The following is a 27,318-nucleotide window of genomic DNA, read 5'->3' on the forward strand; positions in this document are numbered from 1 at the left end:
GGCAGAAGGGCAGTCCAAGATGGCTGCCGAGCCGGGCGGCGGGTGTCTCTGGCCTTACCGGTCGCTGTTCGCCGCTTTTCCCGCCGCGCTGTTGCTGCTGCTGGGCTGTGGCGGAGCCGCCGCTGCCCTTTCTCCCTTCTCTTCCTCGTCCTGTCGCCACCGCGTGCCCAGCGGCGGGGAGGTGGGGCCGCCGCGGGGGGTCCTCAGGCGGTGGCGGGCGTTGGGGGGCGAGGGGTCCTCTGTTTCCCGCTCCCGTTGTTGGGTTCGTCCCCTCACGGCTGCCCCGGGCCGAGCTGTGCGGGGTTCGGCCCCGTGGCCTCCCCGGGGTGCGGTCCGCGGCGTTGGTAACGGAGGCGGGCGGGGCGGCAGGGTGTGAGGAGGAGGGCGGGAAGGGGATTTGCTTACGAAGAGACAAAAAAATGCTGTGGCGGATGAGAAGGAGTGAAGGGCCTGGGAGCACTCGTTGGTGTGGCTGTCCAGGCGAGCTGCCTAAGCCAGCGGCTTGTTCCTCTCCCTGCCAGGTTGTCTATCAAGTTCCGCTAAAGGAAAATCATGTCTTGAAGAGAAATGTGGATCAACAGCTAAGAATTAAGATTATATATGACAGAAGTGTTGAGGAGTGAGTATAATGTTGTGGCAACTTTTTTATTTTTCTCCATATCTGAGAACAGAAATCTCGTTAACTAAAGCTTGTTTGTTTTGTTTTGGTTTTAAAATATAGTTTGCTCCCTGAGAAAAGACACCTTATAAAGGTATGTCATATTTACTTTTTGTTCGTACGTATTTTATTACATGGCTGAAGTTGCATTTAAGGCCAATTTAATTAAAAGCTCTGAATACCAGCACTTTCATATTCTCTAGTCTGGGCAACCAAAGCTTTGTGTAAGGATTATGTCTCCGTTCCAAATACTTCCAGTGTTCTGTTGAACGTTGTTTCACAGGTATTTACTATATCTCAAGGTGCAAAGGTTTCAGTGAGCAATATGTATGTAGTTTTTAAAGCCTCTTTGAAGCTGTACATTCAAATTAATACTGACTCCCTTCTCATTTTGTCATTCAAACAAAATATGGGAATACCGAAACAAAGTGTTTCCTAAATATACTGATAACAATTGAACTGCTTAGGAAGTCTGGATTTTTGCTCTTCTGCTATACCACAACATCTAGCAAGTTTCATGTAACCTTGTAGTTAATGCTTTTGAGTTACGTCTGCACTGCCACTGGGTGACTTTTATTTTTGTTCTATTCAGAACAAACTTTTTCCACAAGCTATATCTTATTTGGAGAAGACATTTCAAGTGCGCAAATCCACGGGTACTATATTACTAAGCAGGTATGTGAAAGTTTATTGAAAATCACTTGCTATATTTGATATTTAACATTGTATTGTACAGCCTTTAAAATAGAATAAGAGTGTAAGAAATGCCCTTCTGAATCAGACCAGTGACCCACCTGACCCGGTGGTGGTAGCAAATGCTATTTAGGGAGCACACACAGATCTGCCAGCCTTCCATGATCAACATTTGTTGCATCAGAGATGTTAAAGGGTATGCATGCTGCCTGTTTCCTTTTATATGTGCCACCATTTATGAACCTGCTCCTAATCTCTCTTTGAACCTGTGGATACTCCACTGACAACTGGAAGCATTATGTCTTCCAGAGCAGGTTAAGTAACAATTCTCATGGTGGAAGTTACATTAAATCCTGTATTGCAGTGTTGTTGGGTGATGTAAAACTATTCTACAGCTTGTTTTTAGTAATAAACCAGTGCTGACTGTCTTTTGTGTTTGATTGAAGGCAGTGTGTGACAAACCAATATTTAAGGAGGAAAGCTGACCCTCACAGATACTGCCGAGGAGCCTGCGCAGACTATACAAGATGTGGGCCAGTTGTAGTTCCTGAGAAACACCTCCAGGTAAGCCAAGCCATCCGAGTGCTTCTTAACCTTTGAAATATTGTTGTTTGTGGAAATTAGTAAAAAAGTTAGTATCGCTATCTGCACATAAGTGACTGCAGGAGATCACTAAGTTTGAGTGACAGAATAGAACAATTTGAGTTAGTGGGAGTTTCTTTAGTTTATGCTGTTGAACCAAAAGTCAAGTAAAACTCTACTGTTCTCTAAGCCTGTGCTATAACGAACTGTGAAGAGAGGATGAGATTCAAAGCTTGTTAAATTCCTATAATCACTTCATTATTCACCTTGGTCAATGAGTCAGATTTTCACATAATGTTTTCATTTTTTGAAGACCTTATTTGAAAATGTTATTCAGCAAGGTGCAGAAAATGCTTCTAACTTGTGTTTTTGCATGAATTTTTGATTCAACTACAGTATGTGATCAGTAGATTTCTTTCTTTCTCTTAGCTTGAAGTTTCAACCACAGTATTAAAAATGCAATTGCTACTTATGTATGTTATTTCTGTAAGCCAAAATTTTTTTTAATGTGTAGGAAATAAAACATTCTAATTTTGGGATATCTAGCTTGGCAGGCCCTTTTTTTTTTTTTTTTTTCAAAAGCTGCCACCTTCCTGGTGTCTAGCAAATCAATACAGCTAGTCATTTGGAAGCTATTCCTTGGCTCTGTTTTTTTTTTTTTTTTTTACTGTCTTCTATGAATACTCCTTATGGGATTTTTCTCATCTGTCACTGTCTTGCAATGGGATTTATTCTTGGCTTCAAGACAAAGAATTTTGTCATGCAAAATTTCTGTTATAGCTAATGTATTTTAATTGTTCCATTTGAACATTGTCAAAGCAATGCAGGGTGTGCAATGAGAACGAATGGCACTGCGGACCCACTGGTGTACCTGACCAAGAAGGGGTTCGAGATGCTGATTTTGTACTCTACGTTAGTGCTCTCACTACTGAAAGGTGTGGCCATGAAAATATCATTGCCTATGCAGCCTACTGCCAACTGGAAGCTGAAATGGACAGGTAAGTATTCCTTTTGTTACAAACTCTTTGTTTTAATTAACCTTTCAAATTTTTTAATTGTTTAGATGCGGACTGTGTTTGCCTGTGTTACTTAACAGAGGAAAGTAGAAGTCATTATTGAAATAAACAAGCACTATAGTTATGTAAAACCACAAAACAGTCAAATAGTGCTTAACTTGCAAAGTTGGGACATTTAAGTCAAAGCTAATCCTCCACTATTATTGCCTAAACATTATCTCAAGATCCTGTTTCTGTTGAAGTCATGCTCTCACAAAGTTAAAGGAGAATGCAAATGTGCCCTAATTATGTGGCTCTTTTTTCTAGTTCAGTTGTAGTCATTGTAACAGGGGCTTTGTACCTCTGTAGTCTCTTACCTAAAATTCAGATCTCTTACATTGTTGTCGCTAACACCTGTGCAGAATACTGAATTTAGAGATTGATCCTGTCCCGTCCCTCCCCTTTTCAACAGTAAACTAGTCACTGTGTTGTTAACAGACTATTTATAAATGACTGGGGAAGTTATTTAGAAGGACTTATTTTTACATTAGTCTTCATTTTCTTTTAAATCTTCTGCCTCTTCAAGTGAACATGATTTGAATTTGCTAGTATTTTGCTGGTAACAATTTAATTTTAAACTGCCTTCCAGGCCAATAGCAGGATATGCTAACTTGTGTCCAAATATGATTTCAACGCAAGCTCAGGAATTTGTTGGCATGTTGTCTACAGTGAAACATGAGATCATCCATGCACTGGTAAGGGTTGATGTTATAAAATGCATTTCTGTGAAATTTGTGCCTGCTTCCTCACATGCCTCCAGCTTGTTGCAAGAGAACAATGTTTGGTGGAGGAAAGTTCTTGCTTTGCCTCCTTCAGTTTGTGCCTTAATTGCCTTGAAGTGTAGTACTTCCAGTGTATCTGCAGTGGGTGTGGTAATTCTTTCATGGCATTTGACTTTGTGAATGTCTTATCAAAGATTTCTGTGTGCTTGTTTTTTAACTTGAAGGGTTTCTCTGCTGGACTGTTTGCATTTTATCGTGATGATGATGGAAAACCTTTGACAACAAGATATGCAGATGGACTCCCTCCTTTTAATGAAAGGTATTTTATTTGTTTGGACCTCTTGCTATTCCCATTGAAAGATGTTTTCACGTTGCCTTTTTGGGATGTATTCTTGCCTGTTGGAAATCCAACTTGATTCCATTATTGGAATGCTTTGCCTTTGTTATGTTCAAACATTGGTGTGTGGTTTTTAGACTTTCTTTACACTGGCATTAAGCACTTACATTATACACATATATTACAAACTAAGGCAAGACTTCATTTATCAGGAGGCTTGAAGTTAAGCATTAAAATTACCTATGCTTCAATTTCAGTGCTTGCTGAACACATTACTAAACCGAGCCTTGTATTTTCTGTAGTCTGTCTAATGTCAGTGCAGTTCACTTTTAAGACATATATTATTCAATGCTTATAGTTATGCAGATATCTTTTTAATAATCTTACTATGGCTTATTAAATCAGAGTTGTGTATATAATGAATGCATATCTTACAAAGAAGAAATGTTGCATGATAAATTTAAACTTCAGAAAGCATGAGGAATTATAGAGATTATTCATGGTTCTGTTTTTTTACAGAGATAAATCTTTGCACAGTAGCATGTATTTGTGGGCAAGATTTGTAACCAAAACATTCTTCTTACAGTCTAGGTTTGTATCAGTGGAGCAGTAAAGTCGTTCATAAAGCAGTGAGGTTATGGGACGTACGTGGTGGCAAAATGCTGCACCATGCTGTTTATCTTCTGATAACACCTCGTGTAGTTGTAAGTGTGGATTAACTTAAACTTTTAAACTTTGTATGCCAAGGTTACCACCATGTTCTCGAGTCATAAATATTTTTTATTCTTTAAGAAGTAATAACCTAACATTGAATACTCTTTTCCTGGAAGTGTGGCCCTAAGACAATATGATTACGGCTATAATTAGTTGAGAGGGTGTATCCAAAGTAAAGTGGAAAATAGTTGGCAGACAGTATGAAATAAATTGACATAGTAAGAGACAATGAAGGGACTGGCAAGTAATTTATAAAAGGTTAGGCAAAACTGCTGTTGAATAGATTCCTTAATCCTACTCTTTAGAGGTTTTCCTACAAACGTAGACACCTAGTATTTCTGTTGCCTTAACAGATAGTGTCACTGCTTTTCTCATTTATACATTCATCCTATTTTCTACTTTTCTCTTTAAAAGCATTGTTTTAATATTTTTCTAATTTTATTGGTTACAAAATAATGCAGTTAACACTTTGTCATGTTTAAAAAGAAATTCCTCAAGTATTCTTGGAAGTCTTTCTTGCTTCCCACACCTCTGACTCTCCCCCCCGCCCCCAAACAGAACATATGCTTAAGTGTAATAAATTGGTATTGGAAATAAGTTACAGTGTTAATCATACTTGGCTGCAAATAATGTTTTTGTTTGCTATATATACTGTGTTAGATTTAAAACAAACTTGGTTTAATTACCCCTGTTTTGAAAATTGGCCCTGCTGTTCAGAGCATTAAAGGTGCTCCTGGGTAGTGCCACCTTGGCAAAGGCTGAGCTCCTGACTGTGAGACCACAGCATTGTTCTGATGCCTCTTAAGATTTTTAAATATTTTGCGTAAAACGCTTCCCCGTGCAAAACTAGTTGACACGTACAGCTTCCTAATACAGAAGTGTTTTTTCTCTGAAACGTTTCACAGAAGCAGGGTTGTAGTGTTCCTACATTGTTTGGGGTTTTTGTTGTGTTTTTTTTTAATATGGTCTTTAGCATGTGCATGCTATTCTCGGCTAATTCTGTTGATGTTTTATTCTTGTAAACTTCCATTGTTTATTTCCAGGAGATAAGTAGACAGATTGTTAGGCTTGGTGTTCAGGTACTTGCTGGCTTAGCCTCTTGGTAGAAGTGTTTTACATTCGGAGGAAAACAAGATGGTAAAAAAAGAAATGCTGAAATACTTTTAAAAGATAATTCTAGAACATTAGGACCGCTTATGGGTATCTGCTCAACGTTTTGAGAGTTGCGTTGAAATTTTTTCTTTCTAGGAAGAAGCTCGAAAACATTTTAATTGTCCAATTCTAGAGGGAATGGAGCTGGAAAATCAAGGTGGCATGGGTACTGAGCTCAATCACTGGGAGAAGAGACTGTTGGAGGTTAGTGCTGATGTTAGGAATGGAGGGGGATGTGGAAATGTCTGCTCCCCCCGCCTTTATTTTTAGGTATCTACTGGAGCCTTGAAAATGCAGGTGTATCAAACCTCACTGAAATATATAACAAACAGTACTAAACTACAAGTACTTAAATGTCCAATTTCTAGATAAATCTTTTTACCTTATTGCTAAGTCTCATAGTATGAGTTTGAGATGATAAACCGATTACTAAAAAACTAAATGTCTCTTACTTTTGTCTGCCACTTACCCTTTAGAGATGGTACGCTCCCTTTTTAGGGGAAAGAGGGTATTCCTTTGAGTCAATTCAACTCCTGTTACCCTCTGCCTCTTAAACATCAAATATTTGATCATTCTGTCTATTCATCATCTTGACTTCATCTTTATTCATGTGCCCTGGGATTAGCTTTTGTCATCTCCAGAATAGAATAGAACCTCATCTGATCAAGGAAATGCTTATTTCCCTCCTGACACTTAAGCTTATTTTTATTTATAACTTTGCGTTCCGTAATATTTTTGGCAGATACACTTTCTACTTACTCTTGTATGCAATGTGGTAAACAAGAAGGGAAATGCTTCGGGGCAGACCTTTTTGTGGAAGTAATCTTGAAAAATACATATTCTTGAGACTGGAATTGTTAGCTTTTCCAGCTTTTCAGTAACCTTTGGTGTGGAACAGTAGCTTAAAACCAAGTGGGAAGACTGCCACTAGAATGAGGATAATTGTAAGGATTGGATAGGATTAACAAAAAACAGATTATTACTGGTCTCCTTTCCACTTTTCCAGAGAGAGTTTGTATCTGGAAGGTAACCCATGTAGTTTGGTTTTGGTCTTGATCCAACTCAGGAAGTATTATAGAGATAGCAAATTTGGTGCTAAAGTTTGCTGGTGGTAACTCTGCCTAATGACCGTAGTGGAGAGGGAAGGCTGAAAAACTACATGTTTTGAAGAAATAATAGAAATGAGATGAAGTTCAGCAACAGAAATCCCAGAGTTGTGTAATTAAGAGTGAGTCTTGCTGTAAGCCTGAAGTTTTTCAGGTGGAAATGACTGATCAGGAAGAAGACATAGGTGTTACAATTGCCAGTTATAAGATGATTAGAACGTTCCAGTTCCTCTTTTGAGGATGGTGTGAACTTGCTTATTTGCAAACGAGATGGGAAATTCTACTGCCACACTAATAAAGTTTCCTTTGGAGTGCTGTGTTCCTTTAGTCATGTGCCCTGTGCACCTTGCTCCTGAAAAGGACTACTAGAAATTCTAGGAAAACTAAAAATCAGTCTTGCACAAGAAAAATTAGATGAGCTTGGCCTTCATCTTGCCAAAAAGAGACAAAAGATGTGGTGCGATTGCTACTGATAAATACACTAGAAGAAGGAAGAGTTTTACTTTACCTAAAGAAAAATGACTGCACATTAGTCATGAATAAGGTTTGGCTGGAATTTGGAATGAGATTTCTGACTTCTAGAATTCTGAAGCATTGTAGGGTGGAGTGGGGAAGGGAGTTGCACTTTTGATTCATTTTATGAAAGGGGGGTTGATTGGGTTTTAATTGTCAATAGTAAGAAGGGACTGGAAACAAAATGCTTTTTCATAGGAAGCATTTTCTTACAATAATGATTTTCAGTGGTTTGCTAATAGTAACTGATAACTTTCAGAATGAAGCGATGACTGGATCCCATACACAGAATCGAGTCTTTTCCAGGATCACCTTAGCATTAATGGAAGACACAGGGTAAGAATTAATACCAGTGGGGTTTTTTTGGTTCATGTTTGGTTTTCATTGTACTTGATTTTAGTTGGAATTGATGCACTTGTGCTTACCCATCTGCAACGCAGTAGATAATCAGCATAAATAGCATTACGTTAGACAAGGAGTTATATCTAGCATGTTAATTTTTTCATGTATTCAGAAGTCCATCCGTTCTTAATCTAGCCTTAAAAAAAAATTCATTGCAATGCATAGTACTACTTGTAGTGTCTGTTTACTTTTTTCTTAATCTAAGTCTTCTCTCAGTTGCATACAGTACATTATTTTTCAGCTGTTCTTGCAGACAGAGAGCATAAATTATCTGAAATTTCATCTTTCTGTATGTGCGTTGTTCCTTTGCAGATTATGATGCATTGCTGTGGAACAAATAAGCAATAAAATTTTCTTTTAGTTCATCATGACTTGAAAAATAGTGAAATTGTAATATATTGTTATAGGCAGAAAGGAATGCAGTTTCCCTTTTTCTTCATTTGAAAACCTTAAGGCATAGTATGAAGTTCTTTGAAGTGCTGTTTTATTAATCAGAACAGTAATTTTTGAAGTAACAATATTCTCATTTCAAAATACCTTTATAGCTGGTATAAAGCAAATTACAGCATGGCAGAGAAATTAGATTGGGGACGCAATAAAGGCTGTGACTTTGTAATGAAGAGCTGCAAATTCTGGATCGACCAAAAGAGACAAAAGTAAGAATATGGTCTTTTTTTAAAAAAATAAAGAGGAATCCCTCATGCTTGTTTACATTTGTCCTTCAAATGCAACTCGGTAAAAAGAAGTAGAGGTAGATAGATCAACAAAGAATGCTGTCCTATGTACCTTCAGAATGTACACAGGAAGCAGCACACCAAATGTATTCATGAAATGGTTTGGGTTGGAAGAAACCTTAAAGATCATCTAGTTCCACCCCCCCTGCCATGGGCAGGGACACCTTCCACTAGCCCAGGTTGCTCAAAGCCCTGTCCAACCTGGCCTTGAACCCTTCCAGGGAGGGGGCAGCCACAGCTTCTCTGGGCAACCTGTGCCAGTGCCTCACCACCCTCACAGCAAAGAATTTCCTCCTTATATCTAATCTAAATCTCCCCTCTTTCAGTTTAAAACTGTTACCCTTCTTCCTATCCCTACACTCCCTGATAGAGTCCTTCCCCATCTTTCCTGTAGCCCCTTGAAATACCGGAAGGCTACTATAAGGTCTCCCCGGAGTCTTCTCTTCTCTAGGCTGAACAATCCCAACTGTCTCAGCCTGTCCTCACAAGGGAGCTGCTCAAGTCCCCTGACCATCTTCATGGCCTCCTCTGGACCCGCTCGAGCAGGTCCGTGTCCTTCTGATGTTGGGAGCCCCAGAGCTGGACACAGCACTGCAGGTGGGGTCTCATGAGAACAGAGTAGAGGGGGAGAATCCCCTCCCTCGACCTGCTGGCCACACTTCTCTTGATGCAGCCCAGGGTACAGTTGTCTTTCTAGGCTGTGAGTACACTTTGCTGGCTCATAGTCAGTTTTCCATCTATTGATACCCCCAAGTCCTCCTCCACAGGGCTGCTCTCAATCCACTCATGGCCCAGCCTGTATTTGTGCTTGGGATTGCCCTGACCCATGTGCAGAACTTTGCACTTGGCCTTGTTGAACTTCATGAGATTTGCACTCAAGTTAGAGTGCAAATTAAGACTCGTATATTAAGAGCAGAAGCATCCCACCCAATAAATACTTAACATACTAAATACTAAACATCTTAGGGTGTAGAATGCATTTACACTATAAGAGGGCTATGCTTTAGAGAGGAGGGACTTAATCTAGAAGTGTTTGCTTTCTTATTTTGTCCCTTTTAATTGGAAATGCAGCCTGTGTCATTTTGCATTACTGGGTTGTACTTAAAGCAACAGAAGGAGATGGTAGGCATCTTCAGAGCCTTCCTTGTGTGTTCATACAATACTCATATATTTCTAGGACACAGCTGTATAGTGGGCCTGTTTTGCTTGTGTTTTTTTCTTTAAAGTTTACAAAGCAATGTCATTAAAACTAAATAGGTGAGTGCATTGTAACTTTATTGGCTGGTGTTGTGGTTTAAGACCAGAGAGCAACTGAACACCATTCAGCTGCTTGCTCACTTCTTCCTCTTCAGCGATGGGAAGGATAAAATAAAACAAAGGGCTTAGGAATTGAGACAAGGACAGGGAGGGATGACTTGCCCGTTATAGTCATGGGCAAAAGACAGACTTTTGGGGAAGAAAAAGAACATCAGTTTAATTTGAACACCACCACTAATTTACCAATCAAACAGAGTAGGACAGTGAGAAATACAACCACATCTTTAAAACACCTTCCTGCTACCCCTCCCTTCTTCCTGGGTTTAACTTTACTCCCACTTTCTCTACCTCCTACCCTCCAGCAGCACAGCGGGGCAGGGATGGGAGTTGCAGTCAGTTCCTCACCTGTCGTTTCTGCTCCTCCTTCCTCCTCAGGGGGAGGACTCCTCACACTCCTCCCCTGCTCCAGCGTGGGGTCCCTCTCATGGGAGACAGTCTTCCACAAACTGCTCCCATGTGAGTCTTTCCCATGGGCTGCAGCTCTTCATGAACTGCTCCAATGAGTCCCTTCTATGGGCTGCAGTCCTTCTGGCAACAGACTGTTCCAGCGTGGGCTGCCCACGGGCTCACAGCCTCCTTCAGGCATCCACCTGCTCTGGCGTGGGGTCCTCCCCGGGCTGCAGGTGGGCATCTAGTCCACCATTGACCTCCACAGGCCCCAGGAGAATCTCTGCTCCAGCACACCTCCCCCTCTTCCTCCTTTCTTCCTCTGACCTTGGTGTTTGCATAGGTATTCCCCTCACTACCCCCTTCCCCCAGGTTCCCCGTCTTAGTTATCACTGAGGTGCAGCCACCCTCACTAATTGGCTTGGCCTTGGCCAGAGGCAGGTCTGACTTGTTGCCAGGGGAGCTTCAAGAAGCTTCTCACAGGACCCACTTCTGTAGTCCCTCTCCTGCTACCGACACCCTGCCACACACAAAGCCAACACAGCTGACTTGATATTCTTTAAATTAGAAAGTTCATAATCAGACAAATAACAATAATTAGCCTCCAGAGAAGAAATCGGTGCTTCTTTGTGTGATTGAGTGTGGGGGGGAGAGTGAGAACAGACAGTCTTGACAGACCACTTAGTTAAATTATGAAAAGCAGTTAAAGTGATCTAATGTGATTTTTTGTTTGTTTGTTTTTTTGAGGAGGCAATTAATCAGTCCATACTGTGACACTTTGAGGAGTAATCCCTTGCAGTTAACCTGCAGGCAGGACCAAAGAGCAGTAGCAGTGTGCAACTTGCAGAAGTTTCCAAAGCAGTTACCTCAGGAATATCAGGTATAATGGATCTTACTTTACCAAATAACCAAGTGTTTTCATTCTTGTGCTTTGCATCCAGGTGATTATATTTGTTTCATTTTTTTCTTCTGAACTAGTAGATAAGAGTAGATATTGTCAAAGATGTCTACTTAGTTTATTATAAGGAGTCTGGAGGCTGAAAAAAAGCCTTGTGATCTTAATAAAACAATATGGATGTTACTTGGCTATCTAACCAAATATCAGATGGAAACATAGCTGTATAACAGAAATCCCCCAGAATGTTTTGTCTGAGGTATTTTTTCAGCCAGACTGCTGCCTTGTGTCACTGCACACTAAGCAATTTGTTCTGTTTCATCCCAGAGAATGCTACAATTGCAAAGGGGGGGCAGGGGAAGGGGTGGGGAGCGATGTATGCAAATGTGAATCTCTCTACATTATTTATTCTTAAGTATTCTTAAATACTTTATTTATTCTTAAATACTTCTGGCTCATCTGGTTCATGGGTATTGTAAGTTGCTGTTAATAGCATTCCTGAGTAGTAATAGCAGCTGTAGTGATTGGTTCTATTTAAAAACCGGTTGTACGCTTGTCTTTGCGCAAACTGTTTCATGACCTATTTTGTTTTGCAGTATTTTGACAATCTTAATGGAGTACCAGCAGAAGAATTGCCTTATTATGGTGGCTCAGTAGAAATTGCTGACTATTGTCCCTTTAGTCAAGAATTCAGTTGGCATTTAAGTGGTGAATTTCAACGCAGCTCAGACTGTAGAATAATTGAAAACCAACCAGGTCAGTTTTCAGGACTTCAGTGTGGTGTTTAAGACATGACATTTGTTAATCTGGAATGGGCTTGCTGTGCATCCAAACTAATTGGATGTGAAATTGGTTTTACGCTGCTGGCTGTGTAAAAGCTGGGCTGGGGTTCGAAGCCCAGTGCAACTACCTTGTACACCTAGGAGCACACGTCTAATACAAGAATTGCATAAGCATTGAACAGAAATTAACCCCAAATGATCCAAATATAAGATAAAGGGTGGGGGTGAGGGTTAGTTGGTTGTTTTTTGAGTCTTTGAAAAATAATTGCTCTTTCCACCTTTGTAGATTTTTTTTTTTTTTGTTCAAGGCAAGGAGCTTTGCAAATTACCAGAACATGGGCTCATCTCCTAGAGTAGTGCCTGAACTTTCAATGTTGCAGAGCTCCAGAATGCTGTAGGATATTGCCTGTCTGCACACTTGTCTCAAAAACAAATGAATAAACACTTTCTGCCCTCAAGCCAGCAATCCAGGTGGTGCTACCTGGAGGCAAATATATCCACATAGTTCTGATGGAAAGTGCTTGCCTTTTTTTTTTTTTTTTTTCCAAATCTTTGGGTTTTTTCCACTTTATCAGTTTGGGAATTATACTGTCTTGAATATAATGATTAATGGTCTGAACAATTCTAAAAGTAAACCTTGAATTCTATGTGAAGACATTGACTAATTATAGCATATTAAGTTGATGTGGACATTCTGTTCCCCTAGTAAGTTGCAATTCAGTATATTCTTTCTACCTTAGATCCTACCAAAAACTATGGTGCGGAGAAATACGGACCAAACTCTGTATGTCTTATTCAGAAATCTGCTTTTGTCATGGAACAGTGCAGGAGGAAACTCAGTTACCCCGACTGGGGTAGTGGATGTTATCAAGTAAGTATGTGTTGGATTTTTATTTTTATTTTTTTGAAATAACACTAAAGGAAAAAGTCAGGCATAAAATGTAGGCTATGACTGTTAGAACTTTGCACCTGGATGCTGTACATGATCTTCTCTGCCTTAAACCACTAGATTACATGACATGCTTTGAAAATAAACATCTTCCAACCATAAGTCTGTAGTTTAGATCACGCGTCAAGTTAAGCGTGTGACCGCTGGGATGGCTTGCATGTTACTTCCAGTCTTGCTATGGACTTCATCTGTCTTACCTCTGTGACACTTTCTTCAGGGCAAAGTAGGAATACTTATATTGGAATCTTCTGTTGTTGAAGCTTAATGTTAATTAGTCGCTCTGGTTTTTTTCAAAGGTGGAAAAGCACTGTGCACACATCACTTATTTCTCCTTATCCTCCTCATCAGGACTACCTCACTAAAGGTGTCACTTTCAACAACAGCACAACTCTAAAGAAGTAGTTGTTAGCAGAAGCTGAATTTTGCTTGTTCTCAGTTGATTATCTGCATAATTGCACAAAAAGAGTACAGTCAGTGCTTTAAAGCATTCTTGAACAAAATAGTTGCTCTGAGTGCATTAAAATACTTGCAGTTAATCTGTGCTCTAATACTAGGTGTTTACTGAATGTAGTATTTACTTGTTGAAAGAGCCTCCAAATCCCAAAATATATTTCTGATAAATCATAACACAGACTTGACTTTCATCCTTTTATTTTAAGGTTTCTTGTTCTCCACAAGGGCTGCATGTTTGGGTCAAGGACACTGTGTACCTGTGCAGCCGCTCAGGTCAGGTATTAACTGTGAGCATTCAGATGAATGGCTGGATACATGTTGGGAATCTGATTTGCCCAGCTTGTTCAGACTTCTGTGACTTCTGTCCCCCTGAGCGGGATCCTCCAGCTTCTAACTTAACAAGAGCTGCGCCGATCGGTAGGTTGCCTTATTTGCTGAAGTGAAACTTAATATTAAATGCCTGAAGACTCTGAAGGTTTGTGTCAGCTCTGACTGTCAAGGTACTACAGAAAAGGAGAGCCATGGCCTGGTTGTTCTAAGATCCTAGGTGTAGGAGTTACAGAAGGATGGCAGATGTGCCCTGCTTTTGCTGTGCAGTTGTGCAGAGTAGTGGCTAACATAGGAGAAATGTGTCTGAAACACAACTACTTCATGTCATGTCTCCTTCTGGTAATTGTCCCAGAAATCTAGCCTCAGCCTAGCAACTTACCAGAAAATTTGATCTGTGTTTTGAAGACCAGATCATTATTACAACATTCAAAATTATCTCCTGGGTGGAAAGTGAGTTCTCACTTGTATAACTTCCTATTGACAATGTTAGTGCTGTAATCTAGAACATGAAAGATAGGTGTTGGTTTGCTTTTTGAGGGAGGAAAATTCAGTGACTACCAGTTAACGTTCTGTCAAGAACAGATGGCTTTCTAAAAAGCCAGTTGATGAAAGGGAATGGTCTTTACAGTCTTTACAGTATTTTGCACTAGTGGCTTATTTTTAATCCTTTAACCAATTCTTGAATTGTTGGTGCTGTCTCTACTGCAGTTTTCAAGGAAAAAATAAACCTGTTTAGTTTACCTGCATTTTAGAATGAGAAACTAACCTAGGAGATTGACATCTCCTAGCATCTATTTGAATTCATTCTTGGTGTTTCTTATACTTATATACATGAATACTTATATACAATGAAAAGGTTATATGTCTATATATTCATATATATGTATATAAAAAGGTTTTTATCTGTGCGAGTTTACATTTGTGTCCATCGTTTTCTTAAGCCTCATGGCTGTATGATTACCTACCATATGGGCAAACTCCCTGATTCATGTATTAGGTTTTTCCCCCTCCATTTCTTTCTTCCCCCTGCCCCCGCTTCGGCTTGGTGTTTTGTGGCTTGGGTTTTCATATGACTTACAGCCATACAGATCAAAACTATTAATAAAAGTCTTTTGAGAGTCTATGGTTTTGAGAGTCTATGACTTCTCTCCAGGCATGTCATAGGGAACTTCCTGCTCTTGCAATACCAATAAATTTATTCTCATTTGTCCTCCTAATTGTTATTGGTGAAGGAATGCAGGAATTTATTTAATTGTAAAGGGAATAATCATGTTATTTGGTTGGTTTGAATTCCTTGAAATAGCCTTTGAATAGTCTTGAAAGCTAGAATAAATCGGTGCAGATTACTGCAAATATATTTTTGCTCTTTGGTATTTTTTAGTGTTCTTTTTGTTATTTTGTCTTCTCTTTAGTTATAAAATTTATAAGCTTTATGGTGTTTTGTTTTTTATTTTAGACTTATGCTCCTGCTCGTCTAGCCTGGTTGTAACCCTTTGGCTATTGATGGCTAACTTAATTCCCCTGCTAACAGGATTATTTCTCTGCGCATAGAGTTAAGCACGGGGCAGGAAGATGTTCCAAGATGATATACCATCATGTTGCACTCATATTGCACTCCATATTGTGGAGCATGGAGTTTTTTGTCTCTGCAGGCAGCTGTCTTCTGCTGAACCTCATCTCTTCTGGCAAGTGTCGGTGCAGACAGTAGTCAGGGAGGTACTGCCAAAAACAGCCAGAGTTTGAGAGGAGGAAAATTTACCTTGTCATCTTAGTAAGTGCCAGTATTTTCCTGAATTGCAACCTTTGATTTTTGACACAGTAACAAGATCCACTAAGCCAGCTGTGTTAGACTACCTGGCAACTTGGTCAAGATTTGAAATGAAAACTCTTCTGTGATACAACTGAGGGTTGTTTTTTTTGTTATGTCCTCTGTGTGACTGGTAGCAAAGCATCCTCAAACTGGAAATATACCTCAGTGGTTTAGTCAAAAGCCATGTAAAAATCAGTTGTCATCACTGCTAATAACCCAGGCCTGAACAGGTGTGGGAATTTGTTTTGTCAATTCTTACAATTTATGGGCGGAAGAAGTAATTTAGTGAGATAGACCAGTGGTTGGCAGTTGTCTCCACAACTGGATTCTTCAGCTTTGAGTCTTCTCAGAATTCATACTAGTTTGCAGTAAAGTGGCTGATTCTTGGGGTTTACTTAAACCTTCCTACATGCACAAAGTGAAATTTCAGACTGGTAACCAAGACAACTGTCTAGAAATCCCATTCTCATTTAGCATGTGCCACTGAAATTTAATATGTCAAATGTTTGTATATTCTCAGAGTTATTTGCTAGGCAAATGCATTTTAGTACTGACACCCAGTCTGTACAATTGGGATAGGATTTCTGATTATTTTTAATTTTGTTGGTTTGTTTCTTAAATAATGACATTATTATTTTTTAAATAGTATGAACATAAATGCAGCTGCTCTCACTTTTCGTTGAAGGACAAGCCAGTAGCAATGGCAGCTATAATCTTACAGGACCGTATTGACTTCTCTAGACCAAAAACTATATTGAATGTGTAAAGAAAAGTCTAATCTGTCTTTGTTTCTTTTTTTTTTTTCCCTTCCACTTTTTCTTGGACTTATAAATACTATGGATTATTTGAGTATTTGTAATAAGTTGAGAATCAGACATTTTGAACCACACAAGGGCACACCTTGGTACAAAATTAATCACTTGACGGACAAAAATGTATAAGAGGAAGGACCTGAGCAAAATCTGTCTAGCTAAGGACAGCTGCCCTATAGGACACTTGTAAGGATGTTTTTATTTGTTTCTGACTCTAAAATGCATTACAAATAATCCTGTTTGGAGTAAAAGAAACTCTTACATGGTCCAATCCATTGTCTGTCCTGTTAGCATAGTTTTTGTTCTTGGAAGAGTGTTAAACGTGAGGGAGCAGACGTGCCCAGTGCACTAAAAAATGCCAATATAGGGAGAAAGATGATGTTACTCTGCTTCTTAAATGTGCTGTGGTGTTAGAACTGTCAATGACTAGATCAGTTTCTAAAATGAAAGGTAGGGGGATGGAAGGGGTATGAAGTAAAATTTTTTTAGCTACAATTATACTTGTTTAATAATAGGACTTCCATTGTAATGGTAAGAAAATCTTTGTGCCTACTGGACTTGTGGGGTTTTTATTTAAAGAAACTCTTACGACACTGCTGAGGTGAGTAAGCTGCAACCTAAACTGTCTGAAGGCATCACGGTTGAGAGAGTACCTTGCACTGGGCTAGTTCCCCTTCTTAACTTCAAGTTAAGTTTGCTTTGAATTATACAAGGCCTAGGCTAGCCTTAAATAGGTGTTTCTGAGAAGCAATACAAATTAGGAATCAAATGCTTTAAATGTGTACAAGTTCGAATGAAGAAACACTCAGATTAATAAGTGAATGCTAATTATTTTAATATATGCACACTCAATGGTTGGTGTAAACTGATTCCTTGAAAACATAAAGGTTTGAGAATACATCTTAGGTCCCAGAGGTTGATATTGTATTTTTTGTCTGTTGTGCAATAATACAGTTTAAATGGTATCACTCAACAACAATGCTTTTGATACTTGAAAAGAAATTATTGGTTATTTTTTCTTACTGTGAAATATTTGCACTGTCTGAACTTTCTGGTTAACTTTATAGCTGTTAAACTTTTTTACTGATGTTAATTTATTGTGCTTGGTATTTGATATGCTAGTCTCCTGTCTGTGTAAGTGTGAAATTTGTCATATTTAAGTGAATATTTTTATCTTCTACACAGTTGTTTATCTTGAGGGCTTTTCTTCTTTTATTCTCTCTTCCTGAGAATTAACTGAAAGATGGCTTCAAAAGTCGATGCTTACCTACTTTGGAATTGTATGCATTAATTAAAGAAAGAGGTTGTAGCGCATTGTACCTACAGGGAAAAATCTATCTGCCTGTCAGAGCTCTTGTGGTCAGATTCACCAGTACCTGCTGAGTAGCTGCATCAGTGAATCCAGTGAAGTAAAACTATTACTGCCTTAATACTCTGAGATTTCAGTTGTAATTTCTTTGACGTGCAGCCGTTCAACTGGCTGTGAACTGCAGAACTGGACATGACTTTGGGGAGTCGGGGAGGGAAGGTACTTGAGCAGGCAGAATCCACCATGTTATATCCTGTCAGTGCGTTAGGAGCTGTAGCTGTGTTGGAACTGCCAAGAAATGTGTCAAGTTCAGTTTGAAATGAGAATGAATTGGTGACTGTCAAAAAGAATATGTGAGTAAAACTGACTACCTCAGTTCTGTTTGTCTTTGAGTCAAGCTTCTAGCCTGCTGTGCACTTCCAAATATCTCAAGAAGAGTTAAGTAAAAACATGTCTCAGGTTTTTAAGAGCAAAATAAATACAGTAGGAAGCATAAGCCATTTTTGAGTGTAGAACATGCTAAAATTGTAGCTTAAACCCATCAGTTATGTAGCCTTAAGTGTAGTTCCCCCGTACAAGTCAGTATTGGTTTTAAATAAATACAAAGTTTGCAGGCAGCTACTCTAGGTGTCCTGACCATATTGTGGCAGGTCCACCCTATTGCATCTCTTACATATGGAAACTTTGAAATATAGCCCAAATAAGCCTCTGTGTTTCCACCAGAGCAGATAGCGCAGCAGGAGCCCTGGAAATAGTGCTGAGATAAATGAGTTAGCTTGTCTGTAGCAGAAACATTTTCAGTATATAATGTCAACAGTTTTAATTTTTTTAAAAACTTTCCATGTTTGCTTATGGAAGTAAATTAGTCTTGCAGTCTGAATTTTACCCCAGTTGTTCAAATCTTACAGCATTTCAATTAGAAGTCAAGTCATGCTTTAGGAACACGTATTTCTAGTGTTTCAAACAATTACAAGGAGGAAGGATAGCTTTCACCTGGAGTGTGCAGCAAGTAAAATTACAGCAAAAAGCAGGCGGCTCATTCCTCTTGAAATGAGTTGAGGTCTTGGAAGACTGTCACGGCCTTGGATGTAGGTTAATTACCAAAAGAGAATTTTGACCCCCAATAATTGACTGTCAGTCCAATGCAGCTCTTCTTCTGAGCACTAGTAAATTAGGAAGACTGATGTCACTTAAGAGCAGACACACCCACCATCCCTTACAAGGGCCAGTTGTTTTTAAACCTTCCTGTCCTGCAAATCTTTCTGCTTGAATGTATTTCGGTAGGGAGGGAGGCGTATGTCCTTTCTCCCCACATTTCCTAGGAGTGGCTTTCAGCCAGCTGAGCGGGTCAAAGTCTTTCCCCTGCAAGATTTAACAACCAGCTTTTGCTCGGCTGAATGCGTGGGTGCCTGCCTGCATGTGTCGCTTGTCAGGATTTGGGTCTACTTGTACACTAAATATTGTGATCTTACGCTACTGGACTTCCGAAGTGCAAATGTTGCCTTTTTAATGTGAAGCTTACCTTGGAGATAAAACAACTGTTTTGAGAGAATTGGCTGACCTTGAACGTGTGTTTCCTATTTTGGTACAGAATATAAATACAGAACAAACTATTTTACATAGATTTTTGACTGGATCAAGATATAAGGGCTAATTTTTGTTATTTATGGAGTAAAAATTTCCTTATTTTAATGTGTAAAAAAAAGTATGTCATAAAAATAAGAAAAAATTGTTCATCAATAAAATATCTGTAGAAAATTGACTCTTCTAGTCCTTTTCTTTGAGAGCTGACAATTACTAACCGCAAGAATAAGTGCAATAAAGGACCACCATTACAAGTCATTTTTTGGTGAGAATTTTGAAAAATGAAACTATGTTGTCTGCATATTGATCACTTTATTAAACTGTTAATTGATACACTTTGAATGTAAAATGTTCTATGTTGTCATTAGCTCATACATGACTTATCAGAAGTTCAGCCTGCCAGTGAAGTAAGGAGGTTCCTGAATTCTCTATCCCATCCTCATGTATTTGATACTTAAAAGTTACACAATATTTAAGTCTTTTTCCACTTGAAATGGAGGACCATATTTCCCTGTTTTCTGTAAAGGATTTGGCCACATGATTCCCATTTCAGCAGAAGGAATGTTGGCGTTGCCCTGTGGAGCCCTCTTCATCAGGGATCAGTGGTGCTGAAGCCACTGTTTCTGGTACCCAAGACAGCTTTGCTAGCTCTGAGACTGAGGTTTTTACAATATATTTATATTTTTTAATATATATATATTACTCTGATAAATGTGAAAGACATCACATTCCTCTAAAATGCAGAGCGGAGATGGTTTTATAATGCAGCTTCCCCCCTCCCCAAGCAATATGCCAGCGAATACATAGATTTAAAAAAACCCACTTGGCTTCCTCTGCTATTTTGGAAAATCAGATAAAGCAATGCAAAAGTAGGTTACTCTTCCTTTTTGTTTGCCTTGTCTCAAAATAGGAGTCTTTCAAAAGGGTATTAAAGCTTATAAAATGTGCCACTGTTCATTTCATAGATGGCTTTAACTCTGAAAAACATCAGGTATGTAAAGTTACCCAAGTACAGCTATAAGGTTTAAAAACTTTAATGTTTTGAAAATTAACGCTGTTGGTAGCAAAATAAAAAAACTGGTATATGAACCAGTTTGTGTTTAAAATCCAGAAGTAGACAGAGATCTCTCTCTTCTGGAGTGTAAGATGTGTTGCTTAAGCTACAGCTGGATCAGGGCGTTAGGCTGCAGCCTGGAAAGATGGGGGGAGCTGCACTGGTGTCAGTCCCGTGGAGTTTCCCGGTGGAGTTAAAATGCAGCCCGGTTTCAAATGCAATTTTACAGGATTTCTGTGCGTCTACAGCGGTCTTTTTCATGCATGTATAAAAAGTCAAGTATCGCAGAGGGTTTTTCATTTTTGTTACATCCTCAACAGCATTGCACAAGCTGAAGCCGAGTTGTGCATACATCCTCCTTGTCAGCCTCCAGTTCTGCCCTCTCAGCTAGTACCAATTAATGACTATGACTTGCTGAGACATCCTGACGCTAACATAAATGTAGTTGGTTGTTCCAATTTTTTTTTTCAGTATTTCAGTGGAATAAGTTTAACGAAGGTCACGCTACTACTGAGGATTTCCAGTGTCCTGAATTTGAAATGAACAATCCACCCACACCCCCGCCCTTCTTTCTCCTTCTCTCTGCCTGTTAAACTGTTTTATTTATACATCTGCTGAGCACTCATGTGTCTCACAGAAACAATACCTATTTTTCCAAAGAGGCTTATACTGAGAAACAAAATCAAGGAAGGACTAAATGTTACAAAATACATAAAAGTTATTCGTGTTTGAGGGAAATTAGGGAAACCCAACATTTGCCCTGGTGATTGCATCTTCTTGCTGTTAGACTTTTTTTTTTTTCTCACTATAATTTTTCTGTTTGGATGAGTTCAGGTTTTTTTGCATCTTGTGCTGTTCTGTAAGAAATGTTAGTAGGCAAAATGTTGAGGTTCACGTGAGCTAAATTACAAAGGGAACTGTTTTCAATCAGCTAGAAAGTAATTCTAGGGAAATGTCCACATCACTAACTCAAATCAAATACTGTTAAATTTTCATTTGTTTCCTGTTCCTTGGGTATAATGTTGAAATTAAAGGCAGATTTTTTACCCCCAGAATGAGGATACTGAAATACATTCTTTGTTGCTTTTACAGCAAGCATTGTCACACAACCTGTTTCTCTACTTTATTTGCTGTGGAGTGGACAGAAGTCCTGGAAAGATGAGAACACAACCAGGTGAGGAGAGGGGCTCTCTAAATGTGCTCTGGGTGGTTCTGCAGGCACGCGATGAAATCCTGGATCGATTGACCCTCGTAGCAGATCTTGTAGATGGTTGTAAATAATGGAAACCTAAAAGAAGCATGTGGCAATGAAAATAGTTTTTAAAGTTTATATAAACATTTCCATTCCATTTATAATGGAAAAAAATATTCTTTAAAAAAATTACATTAAAAGGAAAGTAGAAAATTTTTCTGTCTCTTTACAATGTGATTTTAACTTGGAGGTGCCTTTACTGGGGGACTATACAGGGCAATTAAGAGGAGCTAGGGGCAATTCTTGGGGGTGATAGCAGAGAAGAGCTGTTCTGAAGACAAAATTCCGATCTGGTATTTTTTACGTACAAAAAATCTTGAATTGCATATCCTCTTTTTCCTCCTGTGTGCAAAATGCATATATTATTTGCATTCATTACTGATATCTAAAAGACTGAAAAGAATGAAACTGTCTAATGATTTTCTTTTCCTGGCTTAAAGGGTTCTTTCCCTTTTGCAAGCTGTCTTAGTCGTTATGTGGTAAAAAAGTCCACTGAATGACTTGGAGCTGAGTGTGTATCTAAGTGCAATTATAGGATACTTATTAGATCGAGTTTTGATTTAAAGTTCACATCCTGTCAAAATGAGCTTTTCTTTTCTCTCTCATTTTTGAAAGATAATGCTACTCGAATCTTCTGTATCTGTTATAATTCCAATAGGGGTTTTTTTTAAGTATTCATTTAGCGGTGTTTGACCTCTCAGTACTGTTAATATACAAGAGGGAATGAGATGGACAGAAGTTTAGCTTTTCTATTGTGTAAGCTGAGACAAAGGTTTCAAATTATAAATAATCTTACATCATCCCAAGCAATTAGAAGTACTTTTTATCTCAGCATTATTTGTGGCACTAAAGCATCGATATCAGCCCATATTACCTATTCAAGGCGTATAAAAATTTTTTATTAGGAACATGCTCCTTAATTTTATACTGAGATAACCTAGTTAACGTTTGCGCTGAGAGCAGTATTGCTGCAAGCTGTAATGGTGATATACTGAGAACAAGAAACCCTTTGACCCATAGATCATGTTTGCAAGCTGACTCTGTGTACGGCCTTCAATCTTGCTTAGGGGGACGGGGATGTCTGGGTAGCTTCTCCAGATTGTTATTTCTTTTGTTTCCTATATGTCTGTGGCTTGTTTATTCTAATGCCGTTCAGCCTTCATCACATTCTGCTGACCATGAGGAGTCAGACTAAGCTGAGCTCTAATGGTGGCCCAAGATGTAGAAAGCAGTTGTTATGGAAACGAACAAGATAATTAAACACAGGTAACCTTATGTTTACTTAAACAATCTTTTGTTGTTGATTACGTTGTTTTAAAATAAAAGCACTTACTTATCGAGCATATTTTTCTGTTTCAGGATCTTGTGGACTTCGGCTGAGGTCTGAGGACCTTGCAGCTTTTGTCCATTCAGCATCTCATTTTCCAGTTCCTCAATGGACTAGAAGAGAGGAGACTGATTACTTGGATCAGAGGGGATACTGCTGTGATACCAGCAGTTATCAAGCAGGTAAGCAGGTAATGATGCCTTTGAAAAACACAGAAGGATTTCTTCATGTGTTAGTGTAAAATATTTCAAAAATCCTCCTTACTTTTCCTGTGCGCGCAAAGGCTTCTGCTACTTTCCTGTTGCGTCCCCCGTAGCAGGTAGTGATTAGATCAGCAACCCCGCAGCTTTCCAGAAAAGTGGCTATTGATACCGGTCCCCTGCAGAACATCTTGGCAAAGGCCACCATTTCCATAAGGCCCAAGCGTATAACTGCTGCCTTTGTATTATCGCCGAAATCCAGCCCATCACAGAACCCAGCTCCCACTGCTACGATGTTCTGGAAACAGTTTAGTGTGAAACATAGAGGAGGAGAGGAAACGGTCAGGCAAGACATGTGGTTCATCAGCGTGCACTGAGCTTTAAGAAAATCCTACAAATCTGTCTTGACCCTGTTCACCAGAAGAAGGTTCAATTTCCCATGGCCATGAGCTTCTGTTATGAAGAAGGTAGACAGCTAATTACTGGTGAACAAAAGCAGTTGGGCTTCCACAAGATTGTTATAAACTATCCTCTGTTATTCCCATGGGCAAAGATCAAAATTGTTTAATATAGTAATATTGCAATCGTGTGCAATTAATGTTTTGGTTTTCTGCTAGTTCCAAGTTGGGGCTCACTGACCTTTCTGTTTTATTATTCAAAATATCCCACACGGAGTCATGCCTTTCCAGGTTTTCTTTGTGGGTCTGTAATTTAAACAGATATGGGTTCTATGCACTGCAGTAGATCAAATTTTGGTTTTGCCTGCAAAAATGGTCAGTAGAATTGGCCTTTTCTACAGCTCTAAACAAAACTTTCAGGATCCTAAACATCTTCACAGCTCCTCACCATTGTCCTGCACGTCTCCCTTCCCACCTCCCAATTCCCAGCCCCTAAATAAGTCCCTAGTGTAGTTCATTGTATATGAGTAATATGTCACTCAGTACTGCCATTGAAGCATTTGCTTCAGACATGCACGTGCCTCAGTGCAGATTTTACTTTTTTTTTAGCAAAGGCAATGCCAAAGCAACGATTTCCAGAAAAGCAAAGATTTCCCACAGAGCAGAAATAACCTCTCTCCCCTCTGTGCCTGCCCCCAGTTCATCTGTGGCCAAAAGCAAAATCCGGGGTTATTTGGTTTTGTATGTAAGTAAACTTTTCTTTTTGTATGTAAGGTTAAACAGGACCAATTCTTTCCTAGCCAGTAATCCCCTCTCCCCCAAGGAAAGGTGAATTATTGAAGCACAGATGACTGAATATATAAAAAAGTACAAAGGATCACAGGCTGGAGTTGCTTTCAGCACATTTAAAAACAGTCTCCGAATCTCACTCAAGTGCACTCTCATTGGAAACTTGGTAATTTTGGTATTGCTCTGAACCAGTCTGGGATCTCGACACAGGCATCGCTGAACACTGCACAGACATGCTGCCAACACAGAGCATCACTTCTGATGCAAACTTTCTAGCAGGTTACTACTTGAACTGTGGAAAGAAGTTATCAGTGGGAGCTGCTGTATGTAGTAAAAGTCTTTGTTCCCTGTGCTTGCAATACGCAGACAAGAAAATAAGAGTGGACTAAATTCTGCCCTCAGAAGCAGAGGTGCTTCTGGTTAAATAAAGATAAAAATACAACTATTTTGAAATGCTTTGCCAGCAGTTATATTTTAAAGTAAATTTTCCCCTTTTAACAGATTGGAAAATTGTCACATGAATATCTTGTCTGTGCTCACTCATCATAATGTGGCAGGACTCGTATTAGACCCTGTGGTTTACAGAAGACTGGGGTGAGGGTAGAATTTGGCTCTAATGACAACATTTTGGTTGAAAACCACTCACTTTTAATGCTCCACAAATCTCCACTGTATCAGAGTCAAGCACCACGGTAATCCTGAAATTTGGGGTCTGCATTAATTCTTTAAAGATCTCCCCTTGTTTTTCATTTTTGCACCCTGTGGGAAGGAAGGATGAAAGTTAGAGCATTTTCGCAATGTTTCAGAGTACACACAATTAACTGAAACCTGAAATAAGGTCCCAGGGAACTCTACCGGGACCACAAAAACCTAACTGGGTGTTGCTAAACAAGAGATTTGTGTGACAGCAGTTCCTGCTGTTGGAAGCCAGTGTTAAACGTACGCAAGTCCCAGGGCATTGACCAAGCATCGCTGAATAACACTTAGAAGAGCTTAAAAGTAGATAGCCCCTAATGCAGCTTTCTGCCTGAGAAAGCTTGTATAACCACAAACCCTGCAAAAGATGGATCTGATCCTGCCACCACCAACTTCCCTGAACGGGCTCAGCAGGTGCTGCACCCACCGCACCACTCGGGACCCATTGCATGCCCCCTGCTTCCTCCAGCCACCGGCGAAGTTAGACCACAGCTAGCGGCTTTAATTTGCTCTTTGCAATAGTTACCAATGGTGGTTTCACAGAACTTCTCATCAGCCACTTCTTTGGCTATGTTGGCCCCCATAAGCACACTGATTTCTATTTTCAGTTTCTCTCGAATGAGGTCAGATATGAGCTTCAGGCCATCAGGACCCTCATCGATCCCCTGAATAAAAGACGATAATCAAGCCAAGTTATTAGAATAGGAAAATGACAGCAGTAGAGCACTGGTAAAGCAGGTGTCCTATTGCCTGCAGCTATCTGGTTTTAATTGGAAGGATTTGGGTCTTACATTCAGTCGTATTAGCCATTAATACAAATGCTCTGGGTTTGTACTTTGATAACTGCAAATTTAAGGCAAGTTCAGCGAGAAGGTAGCGACAGTCAAGGTAACCCTGCAAGAGGCTCCATGTCCAGTACTGCTGTCCTGAGGCTTTCTTTGATGCTGTATTTTTCCTTTGTGTTAAATTCCTGTACTACAGAACAAGACTTCTGAATTAAGCCAACAGCAGTGGCTTTTCTGCAAGATCTAAGTATTAATCCGAGTACTTCATTGGTGTTAAGGAGTATACTGCACTGTCTTCAGTTTTTTTAAGCTCAAGAAAGAAGTAAATTTGCAGGAATTTCTTCCTCTCCCACTCTCCTCTCCGCTGTGTACTGCTGCTTGTGAGATAATTTCTATAGGGAAAAAAAAAAGGGTGGAAAAGAGCTGCTATTGCAGTCTGAAAACTTGAATTACATTTCTTCCATTATGATTTTAATTGGATATTTCCTGTAATTCAATCAAAAGAAGAAGTGGTGGACTATATTCCTATGCTTTGCCTCTGGCTTTTAGTTTGAGATTCTCTTAAAATATTAATTCTTCTAAGATTATGATAATCTGGTACCTCTTAACCTTAAAAAGAGATTCCTCAATTCATGCCAGATTGAAGTTGTTTCAGTTCTGCAAATTCACTACTGTTGTGCCATTTTAATGCTGCCAGGAACAGCTTTAGCATGTACTTGGAAGAGGCGCTTTTTCTAGTAGCAGCACCAACTTATGTAGCCCTCCCTCTGCCCATTTTCACCTCCGTGCTGGTCCAAGTGGGAACTGATCCAAGCTAAAGACAGTTACTCTTAAGCCTGGCTGAGTTGCCCCATCCTTTCCCCTCCACGGCCATGTGAGCAGCAGAAGGGCTGTCAGAGGCCGGGTAAGTTTTAACTCTTGCAGAAATAAGTGCTTGTGTTTATGCAGAGCTCCTACCCTTAAATTGAAGCTATATATTTACTCCGTACAGATTGAGTCTTGTGGAGATGACAACTTACCTTGATCAGTGAAATCCCAAATGTCCCAGGTTTTATCTGGCCTGCGATCTGCTCACAGATTCGTCCAACAAATTGATGTGGCAGAACAAACACTAAAATATCTGCTCCATTGGCTGCTTCGACCACATCTGGTACAGCCACCTGGCACAAGAGTGACAACGGAAATGAGCCCCAGGTAGGAATCCCCACACCTTGCAAGATACCAACATGCCAAAGCCATTGAAGATATACTACAAATGTCCGTAGTGTTAACTGGCAGTGTGGTGTAGCTGCTAGCTCTTCATGTGAGCAACTGCAGCTCTCTTCTGAAATATCCAAAGCAGCCTAGCTATTTTAGGTTTCAATTTTTCATAATTTTGCTTTTAACTTGCCTCCCATGCCAGCCCTGTGTGGATAATCTGGGGAATACGATATGCTTTCTAAACTTGCGCTGTCCTGGGAAGACCCCTTGCTAGTTCAGCTTCTTCAGGTGGTTCCTGAAAGTACTGAGCAACCCCGTATG

General features: G+C 39.6%; 2 protein-coding genes across 4 annotated transcripts in view; one reads left to right on the top strand and one right to left on the bottom strand.

Moving 5' to 3' along the window:
• LMLN (leishmanolysin like peptidase) lies at nucleotides 1-21,515 on the top strand. Of its 3 annotated transcripts, XM_074828667.1 has the most exons (18): nucleotides 1-181; nucleotides 522-619; nucleotides 722-752; nucleotides 1,251-1,333; nucleotides 1,798-1,915; nucleotides 2,753-2,931; nucleotides 3,578-3,683; nucleotides 3,935-4,029; nucleotides 4,634-4,751; nucleotides 6,010-6,117; nucleotides 7,792-7,868; nucleotides 8,480-8,590; nucleotides 11,120-11,252; nucleotides 11,864-12,023; nucleotides 12,790-12,920; nucleotides 13,658-13,868; nucleotides 15,238-15,552; nucleotides 21,443-21,515. In XM_074828667.1, exons 1-17 carry the CDS (start codon nucleotides 20-22, stop codon nucleotides 15,330-15,332), a joined length of 2,016 nt encoding a protein of 671 aa, XP_074684768.1. In that variant the 5' UTR covers nucleotides 1-19; the 3' UTR covers nucleotides 15,333-15,552; nucleotides 21,443-21,515. The 3 variants fall into 3 exon arrangements, with proteins under 3 accessions (XP_074684768.1, XP_074684770.1, XP_074684769.1); XM_074828669.1 differs by lacking the exon at nucleotides 13,658-13,868; XM_074828668.1 differs by lacking the exons at nucleotides 13,658-13,868; nucleotides 15,238-15,552; nucleotides 21,443-21,515 and adding an exon at nucleotides 13,295-13,637.
• LOC141925107 (glycerol-3-phosphate dehydrogenase [NAD(+)], cytoplasmic-like) overlaps nucleotides 19,595-27,318 on the bottom strand; it is a 15,599-nt gene continuing 7,875 nt past the window's right edge. Inside the window, exons 3-8 of the mRNA XM_074828670.1 lie at nucleotides 26,817-26,957; nucleotides 25,539-25,677; nucleotides 24,963-25,075; nucleotides 23,194-23,427; nucleotides 22,936-23,042; nucleotides 19,595-21,638 (exon numbers count right to left, since the gene is read on the bottom strand). Coding sequence (XP_074684771.1) covers nucleotides 21,542-21,638; nucleotides 22,936-23,042; nucleotides 23,194-23,427; nucleotides 24,963-25,075; nucleotides 25,539-25,677; nucleotides 26,817-26,957 — 831 coding nt within the window. The 3' untranslated portion in view covers nucleotides 19,595-21,541. The remainder of the gene's footprint in view (nucleotides 21,639-22,935; nucleotides 23,043-23,193; nucleotides 23,428-24,962; nucleotides 25,076-25,538; nucleotides 25,678-26,816; nucleotides 26,958-27,318) is intronic.

This window comes from Strix aluco, chromosome 6 (genome assembly GCF_031877795.1).
Source record: "Strix aluco isolate bStrAlu1 chromosome 6, bStrAlu1.hap1, whole genome shotgun sequence".
In the NCBI taxonomy this organism is placed as follows: Eukaryota; Metazoa; Chordata; class Aves; order Strigiformes; family Strigidae; genus Strix; species Strix aluco.

Bases quoted from the DNA above. Each gene is read 5' to 3' on its own strand.
- LMLN (XM_074828667.1), top strand. From the start codon at position 20: ATGGCTGCCGAGCCGGGCGGCGGGTGTCTCTGGCCTTACCGGTCGCTG. The intron at 2,932-3,577 runs GTAAGTATTCCT...ACTGCCTTCCAG, and splicing joins CTGGAAGCTGAAATGGACAG to GCCAATAGCAGGATATGCTA. The intron at 6,118-7,791 runs GTTAGTGCTGAT...GATAACTTTCAG, and splicing joins GGGAGAAGAGACTGTTGGAG to AATGAAGCGATGACTGGATC.